A 27,678-nucleotide genomic window follows, 5' to 3' on the forward strand; every position below is an offset into this window, starting at 1 on the left:
CTATAAGCTTTTGGCTTCAATTAAGCGGGCAGTCATATTTTAAAATTTATCTAGGTATAAGAAACGCTTATTAAATGCCGTTTTGTATAATTTTTTTTACAAGAAATTATAAAATCTTACTGATACATTAAGAAATATTCTAGTTCGCTGACTGTTAACTATTTACTTTCAATAGCAATAATAATGAACAAAATATTAAATATGTACTTACAAAATAATTGAAATATTTGAAGCGCATTAGTCTATACAAAAACATGCCCGATGGGCAGAACTCAGAAGACACATGAAAGTATAAAAATTTTATCATTTTTATTATTCAAGAAAAAAGGTTGATTATTTTAATGCGTACAATAAAAAAAAATTATGGAACAGATACAAATTTATCCAGTAAGAAAATAGAAATGATAGAAACAATGATAGTAGAAAGTCAATTAATAGATAAGTAAAAAAAAAAAATAAGAAAGATCCGCTAATTATTCACTCAAGTTCGTTTACATGCTTTTCATAGAGATATTATGCTGAGTCTATGTTATAGTATTAATTTCCTGGACTGTTCTCGTTCAGTCCATTTTATATTAATATATATTTTTTTGGTTGAACTGATGTTTTAAAATTTCTATTAAGTCTTTAATAAATACATTACTACAATACGTTCATAGTTTTCCAAATGTGATACATAAATTCTTTATCTTACTCACTTAATCGATATAAGCCTAATCGCTTGCCCCGGCTCCGACCGAGTAGACCCGGAATAAACAAAAGAAAATATAGCCCATGTCATTCAAGAATAGTGAAGCTTTCTCTTGATATTTTTTTTATCATAGTCATACGTAGTATTTTCAGAGTCTATTCAATGCACACCAACAATAAGATCTTTCCTTTTTATAATACTAGCTGCGCCCCGCGGTTTCACCCGCGTAAGCTCGTATCCCGTAGGAATATCGGGATAAAAAGTTGTCTATACGTTATTCCAGTTGTCCAGCTGTCTACGTACCAAATTTCATTGCAATTGGTTCAGAAGTTTTTGCGTGAAAGAGCAATAAACACACACATATCCTTACAAACTTTAGCATTTATAATATCAGTAGGAAGTAGGATTTCTGTAGATAAATGTTATTATTGATATAAATAAATATAAATTTTTGCTTTTTGTACCAACTTTTTTAAGTATGAAGCCAGTATCTTAATGATTTTATTAAATGTACACCGTAGGTTTGGAGTCTAAACAACAGTGTTGTTAATAGTCGTAGCATTCGCTACGGTGCTACGGAGTGTCTACGAGATGAGTATGACAAATTTAATAAAAAATGCTTTGAGTGATAATTTGAAGATTGCTATTAGATTAAATTGAAAATACAGTTATAAATAAAATAAATGAAATATCTACTTAGTTATCTTATATTTTTTCTTTCGAGTTATTGTATTTTTTTTTCCTTACCGATCACATTAAAAAAAAATTACAACAACTTTGAAAAAAAAATCGTAAGAAAATGTATTTTTTTCTTTTTATATTTATTATTCGTAGTACATGGAAGGGACGATTTTATTGTATATTAATACAATATTTTATGAGCACGACATCCAGTCCCGTTCAGAACTATTTCAAGAATAATATATTACAAGCAAAAAAAATAGTGAAATTTCCTCCACTAACCATGAATATATATCATAAAAATGTATCGTCTTTCTTATAGTCCCGCACCTAACTATCTCTTTTAATACTTATTTGTACCCACGCACACCAAGAAGGTCCCCTTGTGTCGCGTTGTTGCAGCCTTTGCCTGTGTGGGTGACTTCTTTCGCGTACCCCTGTGTGCGAGCGAATTTCTTTCGAGACGTAATAAGGGGACCGTTTCTTTCCCGCTAAGGTTTTAATGTCGACCACGTTTCGGTGGCGGACGCGCGCCTTCGCGGTTATCCATTAAACTTTTTTTTAGTTGTACGGACTTTGTGTTTTGTGCCAGTGTGAATTAAAAAAAAAGAAATGAACGATAGAGTTTTATAATCTGTGAGTATGCGTCCTTCATTTTATGGATATTGTAAAATTAATTAATGGAAAGTTTGTAAGTTTACGAACTTAAGTCGGTCGGGTCGGAGGCATGATGCGTGATGTTTTCGAGTAGACCGCAGCCTCATTAGCCTGCGCTCACACTACGCCGCGACTATTAAACTTGGAGATAACGGCACATATTGTGATAACATCGAGTATATCTTACGCTGTGGAGGATTAATTAAAGTTGTGTTTGCTTCGCAAATAAGATAAGGCTAAAGATAAAGTTAAATATATATAAAATACATATAAAACATGACAAAAAATTTTAAATTTTGTTCTTACATAGAGATTTCCTGTGTTTAATTTAGGCGAGTATTTTCTTTTCAATTTATTTTATTAACTTTGAGTAATGTTTGAAGTCTCGTTTACACGTTATAAAATTGTATTTTAATATCGAATATTTCAATGAATTATTAACGATAAGTTAAGCTCAATTTTTTCACCAACATCAAAAAATACAACAGTACCTTAAAAATCATAACAGCATTCGTATTAAAATGAAAATAATAAAAATATCATTTTTTTATATATTTCTTAATCTTAATGTACTAAACACTTAAAACACGTACAGCCGAATTTCAAAAGATAACTCTGGTGTCAATGAGAGGGCAAAGTCATTATTCACAATTTCCGTAGCTCGGTGAGGGACTTGTTAAAAAGTTGCACCAACTCCCATTACGATGAATGCTCCCCTTAACTTACACCTGTCTCTAATTGATACCTTGAGAAAATTTTACACGTACTTTATTGATATGGGGCAATATTTAAAAATAATTTCTGTTACCTAGTAATTGTATAAATTTATTACATTTAAACATAAAGATATTATCTAAGCATGTATTTGAATTTGAATTAAAATTTGTTTGTTCTTAAAAAATAAATCGTAAAAATAATAGTTAGATGAAAGGAAAGGTCGAGAAAACATCGAAATAAAAAGGATATGTTCATAAACAGATATACGTAGTAATACGAATTTAAATATATTTATATATAATATATGTAATAACAAAATGTTTTATTTCCTTTTTTTCTCCATTTCGTCTGTTTAAAATAATCACCAAGCTCATCATATTTTATTTTGTATTTTCAATAAAACAATTAAATAATTATTAAGCCCATTAATATCTTACTTTAAATCGCAATGTACTGTGCACAACGCTATGCTTTGCCTTACTAATTACGGACTTGGCGCCAAAATAAGGAATTTTGGAAATTGTGTTTAATGATTTATTTAAGTTTATAATTCTTCAATTGATTTTACAATTTAAATAAAAAGAGATTTTTGTATCATAGTCGGCAATGGAGCTAGTGGGTCGCCTGATGGTAAGCGCTACCACTGCCCATGTTTGCAATTGCCGAATTTAAATTGGGAAGGGATTAAGGAAGGATTGATGAGAGGAATGAAAGAAAGGACTGGGAAGGGTAAGGAAAAGGATATGGGACTCCGGCTCCTCCACTTACCGTACGAAACACAATAGCATGCTATTATTTCACGCCGGTTTTCTGTGGGGATGTGGTACTTCCTCGGTGCAAGTTGGCCCCATTCGTGCCGAAGAGTGCTCGACTACCAAGAAAAAGATATCGAATGTTAAATATATAATATATATTTTCACTCTTTTAACTTACAGACTCACGACGATAATTACTGTAGTTTTAAATAAATTATTCACAATTGCGAATATGTATGCATTAACTGATTTACTATGCGTAATGAGAATGTATTATTCAAGATGTATCCGATGAGAAATTTTCTTCGTCCGTTGTTGAGAGCGGGGAAAATCTAACTTGTTTACAAATACAGGGAGGGTGGATTTCAAAATTGTAATATTGATTGTAAATACGTTATAAATAGATGAATTAATTATTTAATTTCTACGGAAATATATTGTGCTTTACAATAATTTTATTATCGATATCAATAAATAGAAGGTTATTTTCAATCTAGTTTGGAGAAAAACCTTTATTATTATTTACACTGTGTTATACTAAAGTAATTGATGTACACAAAAAAGAAAAAAGTAGAAATAAAAAATGTAAAAAAGTTGAGAAAATTTGTATTATTTTTGGTACATTCATATCAATTTCAATGATCTTTTATTTATAGATAAGAAGTTTATATATTTTCTAAATATCATTCATTAACGCTATAAAATACAAATGCTCTGTTTAATAAATGACGTCACAGCTTCCCGCCGCATTCCGCGCGTTTTTTATTTAACTGCTTGATTGTGCCTGATGTTGTTTATTGTCACTAATATTAGGAAAAAGGAGGGTCGAATCTTGTTTGAAATAAAGACGAATTTGCAGTGTAAACTGAAATATTATTGATCGAATTCATGAAACCTCTTAAATGAGTGTAATTAGAAAATTGACCCGAAAATAATAGTGCATAAGTTATGCATTCTCTTCAGTATTTATATCATTTTAAAGGAGTTAAAATGTTGTATAAAGATAAAGTTAGTAAATTATTAAAACTACTAGATATGGTTCAACGGCCAAGATCTCTGTTGAATTACTATTATTTTTAAAATAAATCTATTTTAAATTTAATTTCAACCCATTCACAAATTTTAAATAAATGTTTTACAGATTATATTAAAGAGAGATTTTAGTAGAGTACTCTCGTTCGAGATAGAATAGATTGTATTTTGTTTTTTTTTTGTATAGAACGTTATTTATCCTAGTTGTATTTATTTGATAGTCATCATATTTGATTGATAAGTGTTTCCCAAAATAGCCCAGAGACATAACAGCAGACAAGAGGACCATAAATTGCTAATCCTTCCACCGTCTTCGCATGTTAAGATGCTCGGAATCGAATTGTCCTGCGTCTGAACATTTAAATGTCCGTAGGGTTAGACGGGTCGGATATTACATTTGCTAACCTATTTGTAACCGTCGTCCGACGATCATTATCCATGTCCGTCCCAAGGGGCAATGAATCCGTCCCAGTTCCACTATTGATTCCTTTGCAAGTGTTAAGTCCCCGAAATCGACAGATGCGCCTTGTTAAATGAATATTTCAGATGAAAATCACTGTTTTTTCCATATTTGTGGTACAGAAAATAGCTGGTGTTGTAAAATTTGAATGTGTGCAAGGCGGATGATAGATTTAATTGCAATGTTAAGAACAATAAGCAAATTAACACAACACATTGTCATCAATTTAAATTCGACCTGCTCTATAAAGTTAAGTGTAATTACAATTAATAGGCATACAAATTCCATATTATAAAATGTAAGCAGAGATAAAACAAAGCTGGTATCTAAATCATACGACACATGTAGGCGGCGGCAAGGCGCGGAAAACTCAAAACAATGTCCAAAAGCAAACAGAACAGTGAAACAGAAATGGTGGGTGTAATGTATCTTTACCCCATTCGGCCGGCTCCTTTGTGGAAGGGTAGGGTAGGGTAACGAGCATTACGCACTTGTAGGGAACCCTGTACGGCCGTACGCTTTATTATTTATGACCTCCGCCCTGTTGTATGTTTGAGCTAAGATTTTATTGCCGACCTATTCATGAGGTTAATCCATTGCAAATCGCGATGCTAATGGATTTCTGTGATTTTGAAGTATTATATTGGAATATCAAAAGGAGCAATGGTTACGAGAACACTGGTTTATGCGTATTTGACAAAGCGCGTATTGAATGCCTATATTTTTCAATGGAACTTGAAGTTTAATAGGATCTTTGACAAATCAATATAATTAGGATCATATCTAGATATCAAATAGTGCACTAAATTCGGAAACTAACACGGTGTGGATCACAAAAAGAATCTAAGAATGTTTGTTCTTTTAAATAACTAAGCAGGCAATCTCTCGATTAACCTTATCGTGGTTTATAATTACCTAATAGATCTGATAGAAGATAGTCTATATCGAATGCTGACATCGCAATAGTAACGCAGACATGCAAGTAAATAATACAATACGTAACATACAATACAATACGTTTCATACAGCGTTAATGTTAAAACTATGTTATGACGATTCAAAAGTGCCTCTATAAGTCTAATTGAATGAATAAATGTTTGAATTTGAGCGCATTGCCATAATTCAGCCACATATAAGACGTTTGTTTACAAACTCTCATGTATATTCCTTCTATGGATCAATTACATAATCCGTTAAGGTAAGTAGCAATGTATTAGATCAACAAGCCTTTATCGAGCCGGAATCAAAGCAAACACCGTAAGGTTGTAAAAAGACGGGGTGCACCCCTTGTAGAAATTAACTTTAACATGCCGATCGACATATCGAATTCGCAAACATGTTACTGCGCGGAAGGGGAAACCTATAGCTCACAAATTGTATTAGAAATGTATTTAGATGTATACTTGTATGCATCATCTTGGAAATTTTGTAGAGAATATAAAAATAACCTAAGGAAAAAACGTTGTGAAACATAATGTTACGGACGGTGGATACATGTAGGTATAATATGTATATTAAGTATATCAGAATAAAATTATAGCATGATGTATGAGTGCCATAGTTTATTTTATAATATGTTTTAATACCGGGATAAGATAATCGCTGCCACTAAACGGATACTATATTTATTCATTTTTATATTTAATTATATTTATTCACAATTCCCTCAATATGGATATCAAATTAAAGGCAATGATTGCGGCTTGATTAGAAAAATACTACACACTATAATATAGTTTGAATCCAAGCCGGTTTCCAGCACAAAATGAGGTCGGTGGATTTTTTTATTCTTTTTAAGTAATTTACTTGTTAACATAGAATTAAAATCACCATCTTTAAAAATGTCCACACACATTTAACCTTTTATTTAAATATATTTAAATTTCAAAATATAAACCGTGCGTAAAATCTGCACATTCATTTCATCGCATGATTTAACTCTCCCGGTTTCTGCCACGCCGTCACAAATCATTGTGCACGTTCTCGCGAGAAATTTTCTTTGATGCTTTAACGACAGTAAGTTCATATCATCTGACGTTGTTTGATATGAGGTAACTTATCAACTCAAATGGCGAGGACAGGAATTTTTTCTCTCTTGTTGCATTGATGACTTCAAAACTTGTCTCTTTATTCATCACTAGCTGCGCCTCGCGGTTTCACCCACGTGAGTCCGTATCTCGTAGGATAAAAAGTTGCCTATATGTTATTTCAGTTGTCCAGCTGTTTATGTACCAAATTTCATTACAATTGGTTCAGTAGTTTTTGCGTGAAAGAGCAACAAACACACACACATTCTTACAATCTTTCGCATTTATAATATTAGTAGGAGTAGGATATTAGGATAGGATAGTATAGGATTTACGGCTCTGCTATTTGCCTGGGCAGGTTAGAGGCGGTCAGTTGAATAGCTAGTTAATATTTTTAAAGAAAGATTCTAGAATATATAGCATCATATCATATAGCAGAAGATTTTTTTGCAGCGACCGACTTTGGCCTTCAGCGGCGGGCGGGCGGCGTCTTAAAGATTAAATATTGATGTCTTTATAGAAATTAATAAGAACACTTTATTATACTAAATACTATTTAATAATTGATTGATTATAAGTGGTTGTAATATAATTAAAAAAAGATTATATTGGCTATATATATTTCTGTAACGCTGTAGATTTTTTTGCTTTATTTAGAACATATGAATAGGTATCGTTTTTTAGATTTCCTCTTTTAATAATCTCGTAGGTTGAACGAAATTAAATATCGCATAGCATTTAAACTCTTCTCCTTTTTCAGATACCCAGCACGATGTCTCCGGTCATCTCAATAAAACTGCCTCCACGCGATCATTATAACGTGAACCTGCTTCTTTTCCATATAATTATGTGACGGACGTTGTGTTTATTGCGGACAGTGGTTACATGTATAGACGATGCATCTATCGAGTGAAGTTAGTTCGACTACTAATGGTTTGGGGCACGAAGCGCCGCCGTCGAGCTATGGGGCGCTGCCCAGTCAGCCGCTGACTGCTGAACTGCTGGCTGAGAGGACCCTGGAAGGTCTTCTGGCTGATCATCCTGGAGAACTTGTTAAGACTGGAAGCCCGCATGTTGTAAGTGTCTATTTGATCTGCATGATAACAGCGGATGAAAATGCTATTTAAATAACATTTAAATTGGAGAAGAATTTTGATTTAGTGTTTTTCTTTACACCATATTCTTGTATTTGTATGTATGAAGACAAATTAGTCAAACATAAAAGAAAAGAAAAAGAAAATTTCTCGTACAGGTCAACTGTTTTTAGATTTTTTTCAAGTTTAATGTCATACGGCAATTCTTATGCTATATTTGTCAGTTATAATGAATTAGTAGAGTAATACACTATGTCATTTTGTGAAGTCAAAGTGTTAATTCGAACGAACGAATAACTAACCTAGTTAACAAATAAAGTTTATATTTTAATTTCATGTATGAGTCAGAGTAGTAGATTTCCAAGTAGATCGTATATTTCTAATGATATTTGAGACGAAAGTAACGTATAAAGCCTCTCTTCTAAGTTGAATCGCATAGTAATGATGATCGTTTTTCGCAGATATAAATTAGATTATTTTAATGTACTTCATGAATTTGATTTAATTTGGAACCTCTATTATCTACGAAGACACATTTTTATACACACTGAACAATAATTTCATGAAATCATTACACATGCACAATAGAAAATAGAACTGGAAACCAGATTTTCTATTCATCTCTTAAATGTCACATTAATTATTAATTAAGAGAACAATTCCTATAACCTATTATTAGGTTTTTACTCTTGTTATTTTTATAGGTAAGTACTTGATATATTCTGTATATCTCAAGCATGTTACGAATATGTGTAAAATATGGCTAAAATTAACTAACTTACAGGTATGTACAGTGCTGCCACCACACTGGCGGTCAAACAAAACCCTACCAGTTGCATTCAAGGTGGTAGCCCTGGGTGACGTAGGGGACGGTACCCTAGTTACCGTCCGAGCTGGCAACGATGAGAACTGCTCCGCTGAACTCCGAAATTGCACGGCGGTTATGAAGAACCAGGTCGCGAAATTTAATGACTTGCGCTTCGTTGGGAGGAGTGGAAGAGGTTAGTTATATGTTATAGCTATTATTAGTCTTTTATAACGTTATTCTATATATTCTTTTAGTGTTGTCTTCAGTTTTAGTATTAGGTATAAAAGTGCTCTCGCGAAAATTTCGCATGTTTTCCTTGAGGACTGCGCTTTTTGCTTGTAAAATAAGGTTATTTCATATTTTATTGTAACTAGCTGTGACCCGCGGTTGAAACCGCGTAAGTCCGTATCCCGTAGGAATATCGGTATAAAAAGTGCCTATGTGTTATTTCAGTTGTCCAGCTATCTACGAAGCAAAATAGTATTATTATTCACCAATAGATGTCAGGAAAAAAAAAACACGAATAAAACACGAATATGACATTTTCTAAAAAAAATTCCTAGCTAGATCGATTTATCGCCCCCGAAACCCCCTATATACTAAATTTCATGAAAATCGTTGTAGCCGATTCCGAGATTCCAATTATATATATACAAGAATTGCTCGTTTAAAGGTATAAGATATAGGGATTCTATTATAACATCTTATCGGAAAGTATACGTAATATATTCTCACATGTTTTATAAATACAACTATGATTATGAATTCGGCGAATAGATATAGCTAATGTAAATAATTGAAATGATATATAGGTCATCATTCAAATTACTTTCCTATTCACTAAGATTTAAACCCAACGTGTTACCAAGTTTTTCATACATTAAGCAATATATCTCATACATGTATACATATATTCAATTTCCTTTAAAAGAATTATCTTTTGTGAATGTTCAAAACAAGGCTCTGCGCGTCTTAGCTACTGAATATTTCAACAGGTTTTCCCTTTGTTCAAATATTAAGTCACTGAGGGTAATTGATCTCTTAAGTGTTTACTTCAAGATGGTAATAAGATGGTAAGGGCCAAATGAATTTTGTTATCACAAAATGTTTTTAGTAGCAAACAAATGCGGTAAATTTAACTTAATAAATCTGCGTATTATTGTATATGTTGTTTTTAGAATGACATTTAAAATAAATTGGCTCGATTTATCGATTGTTAGGATGCACATCATATCCATAAAACCATTTTCAACCAGGTTATTTCCATAATTTTATACGACTTCTAGCTCTCCGCCCGCGGCTTCACTCGCGTAGTCAAAGAATGAGATATACAGTCTTGATGTTTTATCCGCATGGTTCCCGTTTCCGTTGGATTTCCGGTATTAAAGCTGTTATTTCTTCTTTCTCGCGTTTGAAACTAACTTTATACCAAATCGCATTTAAATCAGTTCAGTGGTATGGGCGTGAAGAAGAGACAGAGTCATTTTCGCATTTATTATTTCAGGTATAATATCAATATTATTGATTATTAACGATAGAAGAATAATGTAATTTCATTGATAGATTGAACCACCGACCTCACAATAGATAATTCTTGCTGACATGAAGCACTTCACCAAAGAAATAGCCACGAAGAAGTGGATATAAGGCATATTAATCGGTTTAAAATGCTAATCAGGCTAACGTTATATCAATAAAATACGGGATCTTACTCTAAGCGCTTAATATCAAGTACAATAAGTACTAGTGCTTTACTCAAAGCACTTATAGCTCTTCGCAATTGCATGTCTTCTTGTAAGTGATATCAATTAACCCTTCGCCGCGTTAATATTGGTTTCGTCGCAATATCTATTTCCTATGAATTTGACTAACAAGCGAGAAGTTGAGTTTTATATGTTGCTAAAGTATGTTGCAGACTATGCTCGTGTATTTGTCCTACTAATATTATAAATGCGAAATTTTGTGAGGATGGATGTATGTGTATGTTTGTAAATCTTTCACGCAAAAATTACTGAACCGGCTGCAATAAAATTTGGTACGTAGATAGCTGGACAACTGGAATAACACACAGGCAAGTTTTTATTCCGATATTCCTATGGAATACAGCCTTACGCGGGTGAAACCGCGGGGCGCAGCTAGTATATTATATGAAAGGTATGTTTTCGGTTCGTTCGATCGTTAAAACAAATAACGAAATTGTGGATTTCTACATTGATTTAAGTTTAGAAAATATGAAAGGAAACGTAGTATTTTATCATATAAATGATTGTTTCTTATTGTACAAATAAAAGTTAAATTTATTATTACAATTTTTTTATACCTGTATTATTTCTTAACCGACATCTATGTTCTATGTTCGTTTCTATGAATTTTTTATATTTATAGTTTTAAGACGGACTATATCCAGAACACATACAAGCAGTAGCAACCTATAACTACGTATAGAACTCAAGAATTCCATTCAATATTGAAACAAACACAAAAGTTAAGTATTCGGGGGTAACGTTGGAACATCGGTGAACTGTAAACTTGTCTCATATTCAAATAGTGCCGGGTCTAACGAAGCGCGGCGGTGATAGGGTTGCGAGATTTAATTTGTCTTATTAATACACTGGATATTTCCTTTAACATTACAAAGTAAGAATAAAATCCAACTTGGACATACGATCGACGAATCGATTATTTCCACGTTAGTTTGGAGTTATAGAATACATATGTATTATTTTTATCATAGTCGGCAAAGGAGCTGGTGGGTCGCCTGGTGGCAAGTGCTACCATCGCCCGTGAATCTTTTCAAAAACATGAGGTCTGAGGCAAGTGGCCTTACGTCTCTAATAATAATAAATAAAGGATTGATGAGGCGAAAAGAAAAGTACTGAGACGGGTAGGAAAAGGACACGGGCCTCCGACTGCCCCACTCATCTCGAGAAGCAGAAACTACTATTTCACGCTGATTGGTACATGCTGGCTTATAATATTAATAGTCGTAACTTTTTCGTCGCTGGCATATATTGGTAATAAACGTTTTCGGTAATTGAGCCGATACTATAAAATTTGAACTATAATTGTTATGAATTCTCTTGAATGTAAACTAGTATTACTTCTATATCATTTTCATTTATATTATGCTACAAGATAAAATAGAAATAAAATAATCATAAAAATATATGTATTTATTATTTGCACTTGTCTTTAGGCCTTTCATACATGATAATAAAATAACGTTGTTATGTGAACAATTGTAAGGTGTTATAAATAAACAATCGAGTTTTACTAAAATAAAAATTACAATTAAAAGACATAACCATGGGTGACAGAAGAAGCAGAACATCATTTACGGACAGAATAAGCACAGATTTCTGCAAATTAATATTAATTAAAAATGATCATACAGAATAAAACATAAGTACTTCTCTTGAGCACATTCCGATGAATATGGTTTTAGAACAAATAAAAATAAAATATTCTTATATATTTTACTGTGTGGTAGCCCTGCCTTCATTGTAAGAAGGATCCACAGAAGGAAGGGCGCGGCAAGTGTGTCACATCCATCGCTGTTTATATTTAACAAGTTTCTCGTTGCAATGGGCCTTCGTCTTGTATAACATACGTTTGACAACAGTACACTGGTGTTGAACACTTTCAGGTATTATTATGAGCATCGTGAAGTGCCCAGAGAAAGACAGATGGAGTCTCATGATGGAAAGTCTTTATGTTACATTTTAATTTATTTATTTTCATATGAAACAAACTAGTCCATGTTGATGTTACGATGATAGATTATTTCATTTTGACATTGACATTGTTTTCTTTTATTTTCAATGGCGTATAGGATAAATATTAATAACTTGTTTGTTTGTTACGTCTGTAATTTAATTTATACAGATTTTTACTTATTTAAGTGATGGTTTATGGGCTAGTGAGATCTTTTCTTTCAGTCTATGAAGCTCGAAGCGAAGGCTCACATATAACAATATTTAATTCAATCCCATCCCTCAGATAGATGTGTCGCATTTTGTGTTTGAGTTTATCAGAAGAGGTTTTGTTTTCATTTTTTTATACCTTAATACTAGTTTAGATGTTTGTTGCAATGAGGCTGCCTCAACTTAAATGTTTAAAAGCCCGTTGATAAATATTAAAAAAGAAGTTTATAACATGCCTTTCCACCTTGGCCAATTTGACATTCTTTATAAAACGTATTCAAAAATATATACAAACCGAGCTAACGCTAAAAGTATTTCGATGTACTCATTAAGGAGATCTACAAAAAAAGGACACTGCGTGTTTAGTAAAAACCAATACAGACCAGCGCCACGGGAAGCGCACAAGAAGTTAAGAGGTGTCTATTTGTCACGTTCCTTCCTGAATAACGTTCTGCTTTCCAATTAAGGGTAAGCGCTCTCTTTGTTTATCTTAAATTGCGAGAAAATCTCACTCAAATTATCGAGCCAAGGATGAGGGGAGATCGGTGCCCCATAACATAACTTTGTTTTGTTAAAATAAAAAGTTGCCTATCTGATGTTGATGGACGGCGCGGGGAATTTTTAATAAGCGAAAAATTTAATGAGGCCCCTCGAACACTTTTTGCTTAGCTCGTGTCAGTTGAATATAGGGGAATGGACAGTTCTCTCTTGGGTACAAGTTGTTTTAGGGAAAATGTGCACTTCACCGTTTCGCTAATTCCTCTAATTAATGAATTTTTAATTAAAAGTGTTTTCTCTCTTATCTCTCAATATTAGGGCTGGATATTTAGAATTTTTATGAAACCATAAATGGGTATAAATACATCGTGATGTGTTTAACATTATTTTACTTTAGATAGGAATATCTCTGATCTCATCTCATCTCTAGGTACGTGGATCAAACATTATTCATAGACGCTGCCAATACAAACTGAACAATCAGAAAAGTCTGAAAATTGCTGAAATATAATGACATTTGATTCGTTACCTTCGATCTCATTATATCCGAGACGCAATAAGGAGCCAATTTATCGCACCAGTAGTCAAGACGCGACATCGCTAATCGATTGATTGACCCCACTTTACAGCTAGACGCCGATAAAAAATACACTGGGGTCGTGTGTCCCCGATCCCTTACGCTTTGTCTCCTTCAATCGCTGATACTTAAAACTTTCCAGTCCGACTTACATCATTACGAAATAAAATAAAACGGCTTTACACTAATGGCTCGTAACTCGCAACATTCGCAATCTAGAATAATGATAACTGAAATAGAAAAATATGAATGTTTAAACGAGAACAGTTCTGAGAATAAGAACAGTTTGTTCTTAAATGACCCGAGGCTAATCTCGGTATAAAGAGCTACATCTCGCGCTTTGTTATTTCAGCTAGAACACAAGTACTTAGAAGACACAATGCACGCAAAACTATGCCCAGTGCAGTTCTCGTCGTAAAGGAGCTTGTTAGTCAAACATCGTTGGTAAAACAACACAAAAGGCAACACCCTACCAATTCATCTACCCTCGCCTGAGAGGTGGAAAATGATTTTTTATAAGAGCCGCGGCGAAAAAGATCTCAGCCTCACCTTTCGTTATTAACTTGAGAGATTCCCCTTTGATGCAGTGCACGGTTACCCTAATAACAACTAATGGTTATAAATTTGCCCTGTTATTTCAAAACCTCTCTTCGGATATATTATGAGGAATATTTGAATGTGAATTAGTATGGTTAGTCATGATTTTTCCGATGTGATTAAAATTAGTCATTTAAGTTGCTAGTTGTAGAAAATACTGATAAAATTCTCATTTTATAGCGTCAGAAATAAATTTAACTCACGGTAATCAGTATTATTACCTATTTACTTTGAATAATCTTACCGTAATTTACCCAAAATTATGATAAAGTTCAAATGACAGTTATATATGTCTCCTTGTAAAATTTTAACAATTTTACAAAAAATCATAATTTTTTTGTAGTGCTTGACTCTAAGTCAGTACATGAGAACTACACTTAGATATATAATAGATCTGGAACTGTAAGGCGACAGAAAAACATGTTACATGTCCAAGGTAAGCAAATTGCGGGGAGGCGCGTCGTCTTCGCAACTTCTCTTTTCCGTTTTTAATTATTGAACCACTCATTCCTAATTATTGTTATTAACGCTGGGGAGTGGTGAAAATTGAGGGTCTCGAGTAATATTGACCGTTCGGCTTGAGGTGCGTTTGAGGGAGGTTTTAATTGTATCCCGCTTTTGACTTTTCTCTTGTTCTTTTGAGACGCTTCAATAAACTCGAATTTTACGGTGTCTCCCTTGTGTTACGAGTTTTGTTATTGGTGCTTGTTTATTCGCCAGTGAAATACCTATATTAAGAATTCTCCCGATATAACATAAAGAGATTTTAGCAAATCGTTTGGTACTTGATTTTGTGCCTATTAAATTAATCATATTTTTGACGATGATGTCTAACAATCATCAACTCCCTGGAATTATAATTGAGATAATATCATAATCCTTCACTGACTTTTCATGTCGTGAATAAATATATACAATGTCAATTGATTTATATCTAAACATAACATATTACGCAGTCAATTCGCTAATGTCCCCTAATGCGTATCGGGCCGCATTAGATATTTTATATCCAAATTGCCGCTCTAAGCTGAAAATCCTTCGTAAGCCATGAAACCGAGATCAAAGGAGCACTGCCATTACGATTGTGGCTCATTTTTTATTTAGCCCGGAGAGAACTCTTATCTTAACGCCCTCGCCTACTTTATGACGTTATAAAGCTGATTTTTAATCTAACGTGCGACGGCAATCGTCGGAACGATTCTCTTGAAATCGGATTCGTGTGCTCTTAGTTTTTAATTAATGATGCTCAGTGAAGTAGGATATTAGATTTCTTATTAGAGATTACCATTTGTACTCTGTTCTTGTAGATAAATATAATATGATATATTTATCGTATAGATTATCGTATTTCGATTTTCGGTTTCGAAAATTTTTCGATTTTCGAGTACGTTATATTATACTGTATTTATTTATTGCAATGTGGCGCACATTTTTATGTAGCAAGCGGTTATAGCAAATATAATGAAATGCAAGCTCTTTATAACGAATTTCAACGAATAATTCGAATCACAACTACAGATAATTGAACAAATAATAAATATCGAGCTCAGTTCATACCTGGGGCGTATTTGATCTCAATCCGTATTATTCGGTGCAAACATATTTTTATGAACAGCGCCCCCTCGCGGATCAATACCCGCACTTATGAAGTGTGTCGCACGTGCACACTTGCAATATGTTCGCGCCGTTTGGGGAACAGACGAAAGTCTTTTTATGAATAACTTAAATGATTTATGAAGTATACGCTGAATGCCTTTATTTTTCTATGAGTTCGCCCTTTGATACAAATGTGGCTACGGAGGGGAACTAATGGCGAAGGTTTGATTTTTCATGCGTAAAGACGTTGAATAGTTTATGTTATCATATTATTGTTTGCATCTTTTGCAATCGCGGGTTGTTTTATGTGGATAAACAATTTAATGTTTAAATAATATTTTATTATGTTGTATTGTTTGACTACTAATATAATGTTTTACAGTGAACTGACCGTTAAACTATGTATATCATATATTTAATTTGACTACTAGGTACTGTACCTCGGTATATGTACGGATAACTCATTAATTAGTTAAGTTATTAATATTACTGCATTGATTATAGAGTAGTAAGTTGGGTAGGAGTCGTAATCGTACCGTACAGCCAAATAATAAACAAATCTCATACAATATTCAAGCTCTGTACTCAATACTGTTATATAATTCTAACATAAAATCCGATAAGGAAAACACATACGATACTGTATATTTTCTTTATCCTTGCGAAGCATCTACGATATGTTTCATAACGGAATTTTCCTACGACTTGTCATACCGACTTTTACACCCGTACACCGTATATTGGGCGCGGAGAAATAATATTCTTCATCTCAAGGCTTAGTTTATGTATGTTTTATGAAAATAAGCGGGTGGCCGCTCATTTTAGGTCTTGGGCGTGTGGGGGGAGTGGGGGTGTGTTTATATCGTTTTCATGGCCAGAGCGGCTTTTGGCCAACAGCCAGCAGTAAATGTTGGTCTCTCTTTGTTTCGTAAGCCAACTCCGGGCATTTCTTTTATTCACATATTTTCATACAAAATGATTTGGCTGCATTAGAAACTGTACTATCCGCAAACACGGGTGTAGCTTGTTAATGTTCTGTTGCTTTATATTTGGAATTGAATATGAAATGCAAGTAAACTAAAGCAATGAAATATAGTATTCTGTATTATTGGGTAATTACATTTCATATGCCTAGATATGCTTCAGAATTAAGCTAAACCTAATATAAATCTCGTAATAAAAATAAAACGATAGAATCTTACTTGTAAATAAATTTCATTTGTTGCAATAATTATTTCTCAATACGATTACTGTATAACATTATATAAAGCATAACATTTTTTGTAGGACTTCAAGGTAGTCGTAATTCCGTAGCTCGTAGTTCGCAGCTCGTAGTGCGTAGCGCGTAGCGGTTACACCATAAATTATAATTCACTAATCCACGTTTTACAGTTCGACAAGTTGATAAGCCGAAACATGAAATTTCACCAGTGAATTGACATCGTTCGTACGTTTCTACCACTAATGACTCCTAGCGTGTAACCATGTATTTCGCCAGAATTACCGTTTGGTATGTGTCGATATAGCAGCGATTGTTCAAACGCTTGCCATCGTGTTTGCGGCTGTTCTGCGGTGGATATGTTACTGTGGCGTTCCACTGCGTCACTATTCGTGATCCTACAATCATTACTTAAATATTACGATTACATCTCACTGCTGCACGTCCATAACTGTGTTTAACAAGCTCGAGGTAATGTCTATGCTGGTTGGGCAGCAATGGACTCGTTACGAATGAAATATCGTTCGCTCGTTTATATCTCATGTGTGAAATAATGGAACGCTAGTTAAGTGATTGACTGGAATGTGAAAGCGACTGTCATTTGAAGCTTCGATTATTTACTATTAACGTCCTTAGGTTTTTAATGATGGATTAGCTTATAATTCAATATTGATTGCCATATATTGATGAACATACAAAGATGGTTTTTATCAAAATGCTCTTTAAATCTTCTTTCACGAATTCCATCACGTTATATAATTTTATGGTCTGCAAGTAACGGATCATGGCATTGTCTCGGGAAAGTGTAAAGATTGTGAAAAAAGCATTTATCTTAAGCCAAAGCTTGGAATGTAGGAATGCTCGCTACGTGCAGGTACGCTGTTAGACGACACCGCCACAAATCAACGTTAGGAACGACTGTTTTGAATTCCGTTCATCCCTAATGCATTTTTTGTGTCGCAAATGCCTTTGAATGGTATTTTCGAAGAAATTTGCAAGTGGATAACGAAGGGTTTATTTTTAAATTAATTAAAAGTGATTTTATAATTAATGTATTTATTCGTGTTATATTGATGATATCAGTAGATACTGGTTCATACGTGCTGCGCTGTCGCATGAGTAAAAACGCACGGCACGTGTTTAACAGGAAAATTTTGTAGATCAACTAAAAAAAATCAATTTTGTGCATTTTCGCTTATACTTTTGTTTCGTATGTTCTATAAAATAAGCAACGTTTTTAGATTATTTTGGAGCCATATTTTGTTATACTCACTTCCGCATAACATTCTGTTTTCTGCAGGCAAATCCTTCACACTGACGATAATGCTAGCGACGTCGCCGCCTCAAGTGGCGACCTACCAGAAGGCTATAAAGGTGACGGTGGACGGACCCCGGGAGCCCAGATCGAAGACACGCCATCACGGCTTTCATCCATTTCATTTTGGACCACGGTTCGCGCCTGACCCGCTTATGGGCTCTCTGCCTTTCAAATTATCGGGTGAGTTTAATCTTAATATATATAAATCTCGTGTCACAATGTTTGTCCTCAATGGACTCCTAAACCACTTAACCGATTATAATAAAATTCGCACACCATGTGCAGTTCGATCCAACTTGAGAGATAGGATAGTTTAAATAATTTTAATTACGATAAATGACATGCCGGGCGGAGCCGGGGCGTGCAGCTAGTATTATATAAATTATTTTCGTTTCGGATCAATTGGACCTAAAATACTACTAACACTTTAAGCCATCTCTCAACATAGGCTTTTTATAATATCTAATCTCTCTTCTTATAATCTCTTTATTCCCACTCTGTTATTTTCTTCTTATAAACTCTTGTAAATAGATTTGATTTGAATAGATATGGTATTCAACTAGACCCATATTTCAACGAGCTTAAAATCTATTTGTCCAATTCATTAGAAGATGCGCGATATGTCTTATCACATTAGCGGTTATTATGATAGGCGGACAATCTGTCCTATCCTATCCTGCAAATTTATCATATTCATACCATGCAAATAATATATAACGCGTCACTATAATGACTGTAAGCATGAATGTAGATTGGTCTTCTTACCTAAAAATTCAATCCTTCAAATTGTGTATTAATACTTCTCGTATTTATTTTTATTTCTGGACAGACTGTATATTCTAAATATTTTTGCACGGGCATACGTCAAGTCCACGCTTGTATCCGTTCGGCTCGGGCGAAACTACTGATATTAAATTGTCACTGGACCTTTGTCACTGACAAGTCTTGAAGGGAAACTATATTTGAACCTGAGAATTAATTGAGTCTACTGGGAACTTGAATAAAACTATTAAATTTAGAACTGTATAATAAATTATTACGTTGATGATTATATCAGAGAAATCTTCAATAACGATAAGAATAACTTCATAAAACACTTTTAACTATTTTGTATGAAATGGATATTTATATGAATATTTTTTATATTGGCTATGCAATTTCAATTGTTTATGAACGATAGTTAGTATGAATCAACTTATAGATTTATGAACAGCAAAAATACGAGACTGTCTGAGTTTGTCACAAATATTTCATTCATACTAGAATCGTCCCTTATTGATTCGGCGTAAATATATAGAATTACAAACGCGATAAGATACCTATATATCATCCTAACATATTAGATATATAATTTTGATGAATACGGGTGTCAGGTGCTGATGGAGTCATGTAATATTAAATTGTCACCGGACCGTCATCATCCGTCCTGAAGGGGCTTTAATTTGCTTGAGAAGTTTTGAGCCACAATTAATTATCAATTCACAACCCTTGTTTATCACTTCTAAGAAATAATATAAGGATTTTCTGGAGGATTTTATTCATCAATATGTAGAAAATTGAGCAGGAGGATCTTTGAATTTTTTAAACTTATATAACATGTAGTCATACATACATTTGAATCAATCAATTTCTCATTATAAATGTACATAAATTCTTAATTATACTTTAAATTGATAACAGCGTTCTTTTTCAATAATTATATATATCAAAAATTGAAAATGTCATTATGGCTTGTACATTTTACTATATATAAATTTATTAATGGCGCAAATTTGACTACATTTAGGTAATCTTCATAAAAAAGTATCAACCGTATTTCAATATTAATATGGACATAATATAAATCAGGTACAAAAGTGTATGGGATGAAATTTTACAATTTCGGGGTTTCGTAGCTAAGCACCGCACTGCTAAGCAACGCCCTCCTGTACTTGAAGACGGTAATAGGCTAGGTGCTAATAGCTCAAATGAAATATATTTAATACTCAATACTGCTATATTAATATACTAGGTGATCCCCGCGGTTTTACCCATGTAGTAATCTCACGTTATATAGCCTAAAGCTCTAAATAAATGTGCTATCAGACACTGAAAGAGTTTTTCAAATTGGACCAGTAACTCCTGCGATTAGCGCGTTCAACCAAATTCTTTAGCGTTATAATATTAGTATAGATGTAATGTTCGTTATATGAACAAAAATAATTACTTAAATTTGCGGCGTGCATGAGGTTATCACTTACAAGCTTACAACAAACAAAGACTTCATAAAATATTTTTTGTCAATCAAACACCACCTAACAACTTGTTAATTAGAGGTGCTGCAATTATTTACCCAGACACAGCGACTGGCCCAAATAGATTCACATTATATTCTATAGAGGGCCGAGCCGCCACCTCCATTGTACTACGGAATTTAGTGTATCGTAAGCAACTACGCAAGTGCCGCGCAAACCTTGTTAAGGCGGGTGTCAAAGGCCCCTAAGTCAATTACACACCTCGCGCTCTTGTAGCGGATATATACAAGATATAGACGCTTGCGATATTTGCTTTTTGCGTGTAAAACGCGTTGATAATTTCGCCATACAACATTTGATTGATTGAAATTATAATCTGTCGCTACTGATCCGGGAATAGAGTGTTCAATTTGTAAGTTGAAATAAAAAATAACATCTAATTAACTTGAAGAGAAAGACAAAACTTATTATAAATATTAGTGAAACATTATTTTTAAACAGAAATCAACATGGCAATAATTAAGAAGAAAAAGTTAAGTTTATCTCAAAAATACGAGTACGCAAATTCTACACTATTATATAGAACCCTTACTATTAACATAACATTACATATAAACAATACTCATATACGTTGAGTACGAACATTAATCTATTTAAAACTGAAATCCTCGTACTGTCACAAACACGTACACTAAACTTCAAACTCATTACGCGACTCACTTCGACGCGAAGGAAGTAATTCCGATTTGTTCCATTGGAAACACTTTTGTAATATGTAAATTCCGAGAATCCAGAGCTGCTCTGCTGCCCTCTTAGCCTATAACCCTTACAGAATCATGATAAATTATCCGCACTCACGTTCACGCGGTGTTTTGTGAGGTACAATGACTATAGATGGATCTGTGAAAGTATGGACACGTTAACGATGTATAAAATACTAACTTTCCGCCTTCGCGCTTCGCGTATTCAAAGGACAAAACAGCTTTATGTGCTTTTTCGGGTCATAATGTTTGTATCAAATTTCATCCTGATTTGGATAGTAGTACCCAGTAGTTCCTGAGATAAGCGCGTTCATAAACAAACAAGCAAACGCTTTAGGTTTATACATAAGTATAGATTTGTTTCCTTGTTAATAATTCGGGTTGTTTGTTATTAGATATACTTATTCCTAATACTATGGAACATTAACTTATCTACATATTAAATGATGATTTTTTTTATGAACAACGTTAACTTCATAATTAGTTTTTTGTATATTGGCCTTTTTGGGAACATGAATTTATTTCAATCATACTGATGACAAACAGAACGAAACAAGGAATCTTCTACTCATATTCAATTTTAAGGAATGAAATGAAAAATTTATGTCTTCACAACAATACATTTTAACGCGAGTAAACGACACTTCAAAGTTTCGAACATCCACGATTCGCATCGCCGTGTGAGCGCCACTTAAAGTCGCAGCTTCTCATTATTAATGAGGGAGCCTTAGAGAAAATTAAATATAGCATTAGGCCCGGAAGCTCCGGATTGTGGGGGGAGGAGGGAAAGAAAGGCTGGGGCGACATAACCCTTCCGCGCGACAATGCGGGTGCATAATTACGCATTTGTAAATTTTAAATGTCCCACCCACCTCATATAGCCTTTTGTACGGCGTGATTCGCGCTTTTATAGAGCCTTTAAACGCTTTCAAATGAATTCGTATGATGATGACGCGAACACGATTAACTCGCAATGAGTCAATGTACTCATTTTCATATATAAGTTAATGCGTGCTTAATTTTGGTCCTCGACTATTAAGTGCGCACGAAGGGAGATAATTTTTCGAATTACCTGCATTGTTATATTTTAAATGACGCGATTAACGCGCGGCCTTTGTAAGCAAATTGCTTATTGTGTACATGCCAAGAATACAATCATACGTAATGACATACGTTAGCATACACGTTAAATAAATCTATAATAACCTTAGTTAGTTATAATGAATAATAAGTATGTGAGGGCATTTTCAAACAAACTATAAATAATAATTAATATTCTTATAAAATCATGTAAATAACTAATAAACAAAACAGCCAAGGAATGTCAGTTTCTCCAAACAGCTAACCTTTGTCAGGTTATGTCACAGCTATTTGTTTGAAAGGTTAATTAATCTAAACAAAAAGGGGTTAAGCAAAATCAATAGAGGCAAATTCATTAAGTGTTAAGCAGATTGAAATCCAACATGGCGCAAGATGGCGGCGGGTTAAGGGTTAAGGCGCGTTGACAAAGCGCCGTCGTTAGTTCCCGAACCCTCTTATTAACATTATGATGTACGGAACACATCAGTCTTGCTAACAGCCGTCTAATCCATGTGTTTTGAGTCTTCCTGAACGATACTTCAGACAGTATTTAAGTATCAATAACGCAACACCAAATAACGAAATAATACACAGAGATGCTGGTCGTTTTTTGACATTTTTTATACTTTTTTGTTGCTTTATCATTCGAGCATTTTAATAGATACCACATAACCGATATCATTAATAACACTACGAAAATATCAAACGCAGTAATTAAAATTACAACGAACCATATTAACAAAATGTGACTATACCTACTCGTATTATTCACGTGACAGTGTGAGCGAAATTATGAAAATTAATTCCACTCACTGGCGTCTTTCGAACATGTGAATAATTAGTTCTGTTTAAAACATGTTTGAATTTATTGTACATTTTCAGTTACTGATATGCGAAACAATATTGGATTGAAATCTGTTTATATCTATCTCATCTCTAAGATACATGTAGCTGAATAACGACTACTTAGCACTCTGTAGATAATTTTAACTTTCCACTATCACTACAAAAAAGATCCATTCCAATGATTCTTCACAATGCAAAGTGATGTAAAATAATTATACGAAAGTGCTCTTATCAACCCTTTCCCTAATCGCCGAAAGTCTCAGACGGTCGTTAAAAATTCCTCCCTAATCCCAGGCCATCGGAATCACACTAAAAACTCAAATACTTTTATCTCCGTAATCCTAGTCGATTCGCGGATTAACGCTATAGGAAAGCGGGAAGAATGCAAGACGCAATCTAGCAAATGGCATTAAAATGTTTGGGCTCAACCCTCTCCGTGCGATTTTTCAAACTGTAAAGAAAAAATCCCTTCACTGGAGGAAATGTAGCGGACTGCCGCGTCTTGAGGCGACCGATGTTTGTAGATACCGCGCTGTACGAGTTTTGATATTTGCCGGGTCGTCGTTTCTGTTTCTTATTTGCAAATATTTTTATACAATGATTCGTAAAGTTTTATGATCGTCATCTGTTATTTACATAGTTTGTTATCTGAATAATGATACAATTTTAAAATGGAAGATATAATTATTGAGTTTAATAATTTGTTTATACGGTTTTAAATTGTTATATTATTAAACCTCCTGAAATATCTGTACAATTATCATAATTTTTTATTCTGTAAGAACGTTCTCGAAAGTATTAAAAAATAAAATTAAACCGGTCAAGCAATTCGAAGCCTTTGGTGCGACCAAGTGATAGCTCATATCATTACATCCACAATTACACCATTTAACAAAAAATATAATATTGTACAAATTTATTCACGAGGTGGGATCTTCTATTCTTTCAAAATTTCTCGTTTATAAAGCATTTCAATGCTATAAAACTAAAAATTAAAAAAAAAAAAAATCCAACGATCAAAAATACAAAACCGCGCTATACAGCGATTACACACAGTGCACACAAACAACATAAAGAATTCGAACATTTTTAACGAATGCAAATCGTCTCGCTACCCTTTCTTCTGCTCTCTGAGCATGGAATACGAAATGAAACAATGTGGCCATTTATTACGATACAGATAAAAATTGCCCTTTTTATGTACCTTTTTTTCTATGAGATTTTCAATTTCTTACTTATTTTGTGAAAAATTGGAATTTTGAATTTATTCTCTATTTAATAAACGAATTTGTTACGGTGTTGATATCTTGGGTTTGAATTTTTTTTATTATATTTCCGTCATGACATGTTCTTAAATCAAAATAAGGCTTATTTTGCATAATTTTAACATATAAAGGGTTATATTAAGAACTTTATTGCGAATCCATTACGGCATTGCTATTAAGCAATACAAGAGTTCGAATAGTGATTAAGCAGTCTAATCCAAAAAGCAGATCTTGTCTAATTGCATCGGACTCACTATAAACGCTAAGCGGTCGGATTCAAAATAATGTGTTTTACATTTTCGTAGGCGGTATCAGCGACATAAAACGGCCTGTAATTTATTCTATTGCTGAAAGGGTTAGGTCGGGTGGGAATTACCCAAGGTGGGTGCTAAAGGGTTAAGCCGAATATACGGGGTCGCGCCGGCAAACTTTGTTAATTTATGCGCTTAAAAATGTCAACTGGAAATTATGACACCGAAACACATTTCCTATTTCATAAATGCGTTTATGATAACGTGTCGTGATATAGCCGCGGTGATTATGTACCTCGCTTTTATTATTTTAAATTGTATCATGATCTGCGATTTGGGAAAATAAGTGTTTTGTATTTTTGTAATGAAAACGTTTATGAATAAAATTGCATGCGTTCTATTAGTTTTTATGTGCACGATTATTGATTTATAGATTTTCAATCTTAAGTTTATGCCTTTCAGACCTAATCTTATATTTCAAATGCTTGAATAGACAATAAATTTTGACAAATAATATAAATTAGGTACTATGTTAATATTAATCACTTAATAGTTGTGTCCGCGCGTGTGTAGGTTCAAATTATATTCTTCAAATTAAATTATTGGCTGCCAAGGACTCATATCTATGCAGAAAAAAGGTTTCATTAAAATTGGTAGTTTTGATAGGTTACCTCTATGGTATCTTGTATACCGTTGAGATTGTACTTACAGTTGTTATTCAATACAGTACAGAAACTTTGCAAGGATTAATTATATGTTTAGAAGAAATATGAATATAATACAATCGACAATATCATTTATTTTTCTATATTATAGTCAACGTTAAATAAGTTATTCCACAACAGTTATGTCCTAGCAATACCACAAATGTAGATTATCGTGGACAAATCGTTTCGCTCCAGGACTTTAACGTCCTTTTCAACTCCAATTCCAAACATTTGAACGATTCAAAATTCCATGTTCCCATAAATCCGTTGACAACAATCGAGGAGTGCCACGAAAAGATAAGGCGAACAGAAAGTAAGTGGGGAGGGGAGAAAGGGGGGGGGACGCAAAACGTCGTTCTCATTATTTAAATATCCTGACGAGTGCGTAAAGCGTCTGCTAGCGTAAGTGGAGCGTTTCGGATGAATCTCCGTCTTATTGTTTTGTTGATTGAGTTATTTTGACGCTGGCTGTCGCGATATTTGATTTAAGAACGAGATGAGACTGATTTATTGTGTGCATACTTTTATATTTCGTGTTGTTTTCTTTTTAGTCGTTTGCGTGTCACTTTTTAATGCAATAATGATCTTACTATGTTTAAACTGTCATTATTTTTATTAAAACTAATATTACATCTAGGTATTTATGTAAAAGATAACCGTGTTACACCGCTTATAAATCGAGAACGGCTGAACGGATTTTAATGATTTTTGATTTGCTACATTTGTCTACGCTTTGATTAGACTAACAGACCTTAAAAATTTTATTTACCTGCAAAATTCTTTAAATATCTAGCTGTATCTAGCAGGGGTAAGTGGTCCAGAGTATCATAATATTACAAAAGTTCTCGATTGTTCCAGGCATAGCTCACCAGCTAGCTGGTCTACCAGGCAATGAGTGGGGGGCGCTGGCCCGTCACTATCCCCCGCCATTACTACCCACGCACGCTCACTTCACGCCACACGTATTACCGCCTGCACATTCACAGCCTCATGCTGTTCCACCAGTTCCACATGAAAACGGTATGTACTTGAAATGTTTTGACTTTTTAATTTTGAAAATACGTTAAATGATACTTAATTAAAATATTTCATTGAATTAGGTAGATAATTTAGGTTATTATAACAAAGTAGCAGTGTATGTGAATATTTAACTATTGTACTTCTTTTCATTCTATTTATTTATTATACAGTTACATATTTTCCACTTATTACAAGAAACTAAAGCCTCAATACCGTTTCAGACGTAACATCTGACAATCCGACAACAATGCACGCGCACAGTACAACAAGCCCGTCTAATTCCCGACCCAGCTCGCCACAAGATGACGACGACATATCTGTGACGGCCTCCATCAGCCCGCCGCCGGACGACCGCCCCGGCGCTTTCACATCAGTCACAAGAACGCGAAAACCTTTGCAACCATTACCGCCTCCCTCAAGCCTCTTCCACAGCGCACTTGCCGCTCAGCTATTCCTCAATTCACCCCTTTTACCCACACCTCCAGCGTGGCTGTACTCACAGTTATACGGCGGATACGACTGGTGGCTAAGACCGCCTCAACCGCAAGAAGACTCCAATTCTAGTCCCGATAGAGAAGAAACTGGATCGACCAGCTCAGCAAAGAAAAGACCAGCGTCGCCAGAGTGGGCAGAACAAGGTGTCAGAACGAGGAGCAAAGCGCTAATTTCTTCGGAAAGGAGACCTGTTGATGTTTGGCGTCCGTATTAGTTGGAAACTGGTGTTTTGTCCCGAGCACATGGACTCAAGTCAATATTGACGAAGTGGAAATTTGGATGCAGTGCACTTGGATGTATACTAATGAATTTAGTAGTGGAAGACGTGGATAGAATCTGTGTAGATGGGCTGTTAGAAAAGACAATCTA

At 34.1% G+C, this 27,678-nt stretch overlaps 1 protein-coding gene across 1 annotated transcript; it reads left to right on the forward strand.

Moving 5' to 3' along the window:
• Positions 1 to 1,888: 1,888 nt before the first annotated feature.
• On the forward strand, positions 1,889 to 27,523 carry LOC119840047 (runt-related transcription factor 1-like). Its single transcript, XM_038366544.1, has 6 exons — positions 1,889 to 2,008; positions 7,781 to 8,096; positions 8,899 to 9,115; positions 18,633 to 18,830; positions 26,653 to 26,814; positions 27,036 to 27,523. The coding sequence occupies exons 2-6, from the start codon at positions 7,917 to 7,919 to the stop codon at positions 27,521 to 27,523; spliced, it is 1,245 nt and encodes a 414-aa protein (XP_038222472.1). The 5' UTR covers positions 1,889 to 2,008; positions 7,781 to 7,916.
• The last annotated feature ends 155 nt before the right edge of the window (positions 27,524 to 27,678 follow it).

Source organism: Zerene cesonia, chromosome 5 (assembly GCF_012273895.1).
Source record: "Zerene cesonia ecotype Mississippi chromosome 5, Zerene_cesonia_1.1, whole genome shotgun sequence".
In the NCBI taxonomy this organism is placed as follows: Eukaryota; Metazoa; Arthropoda; class Insecta; order Lepidoptera; family Pieridae; genus Zerene; species Zerene cesonia.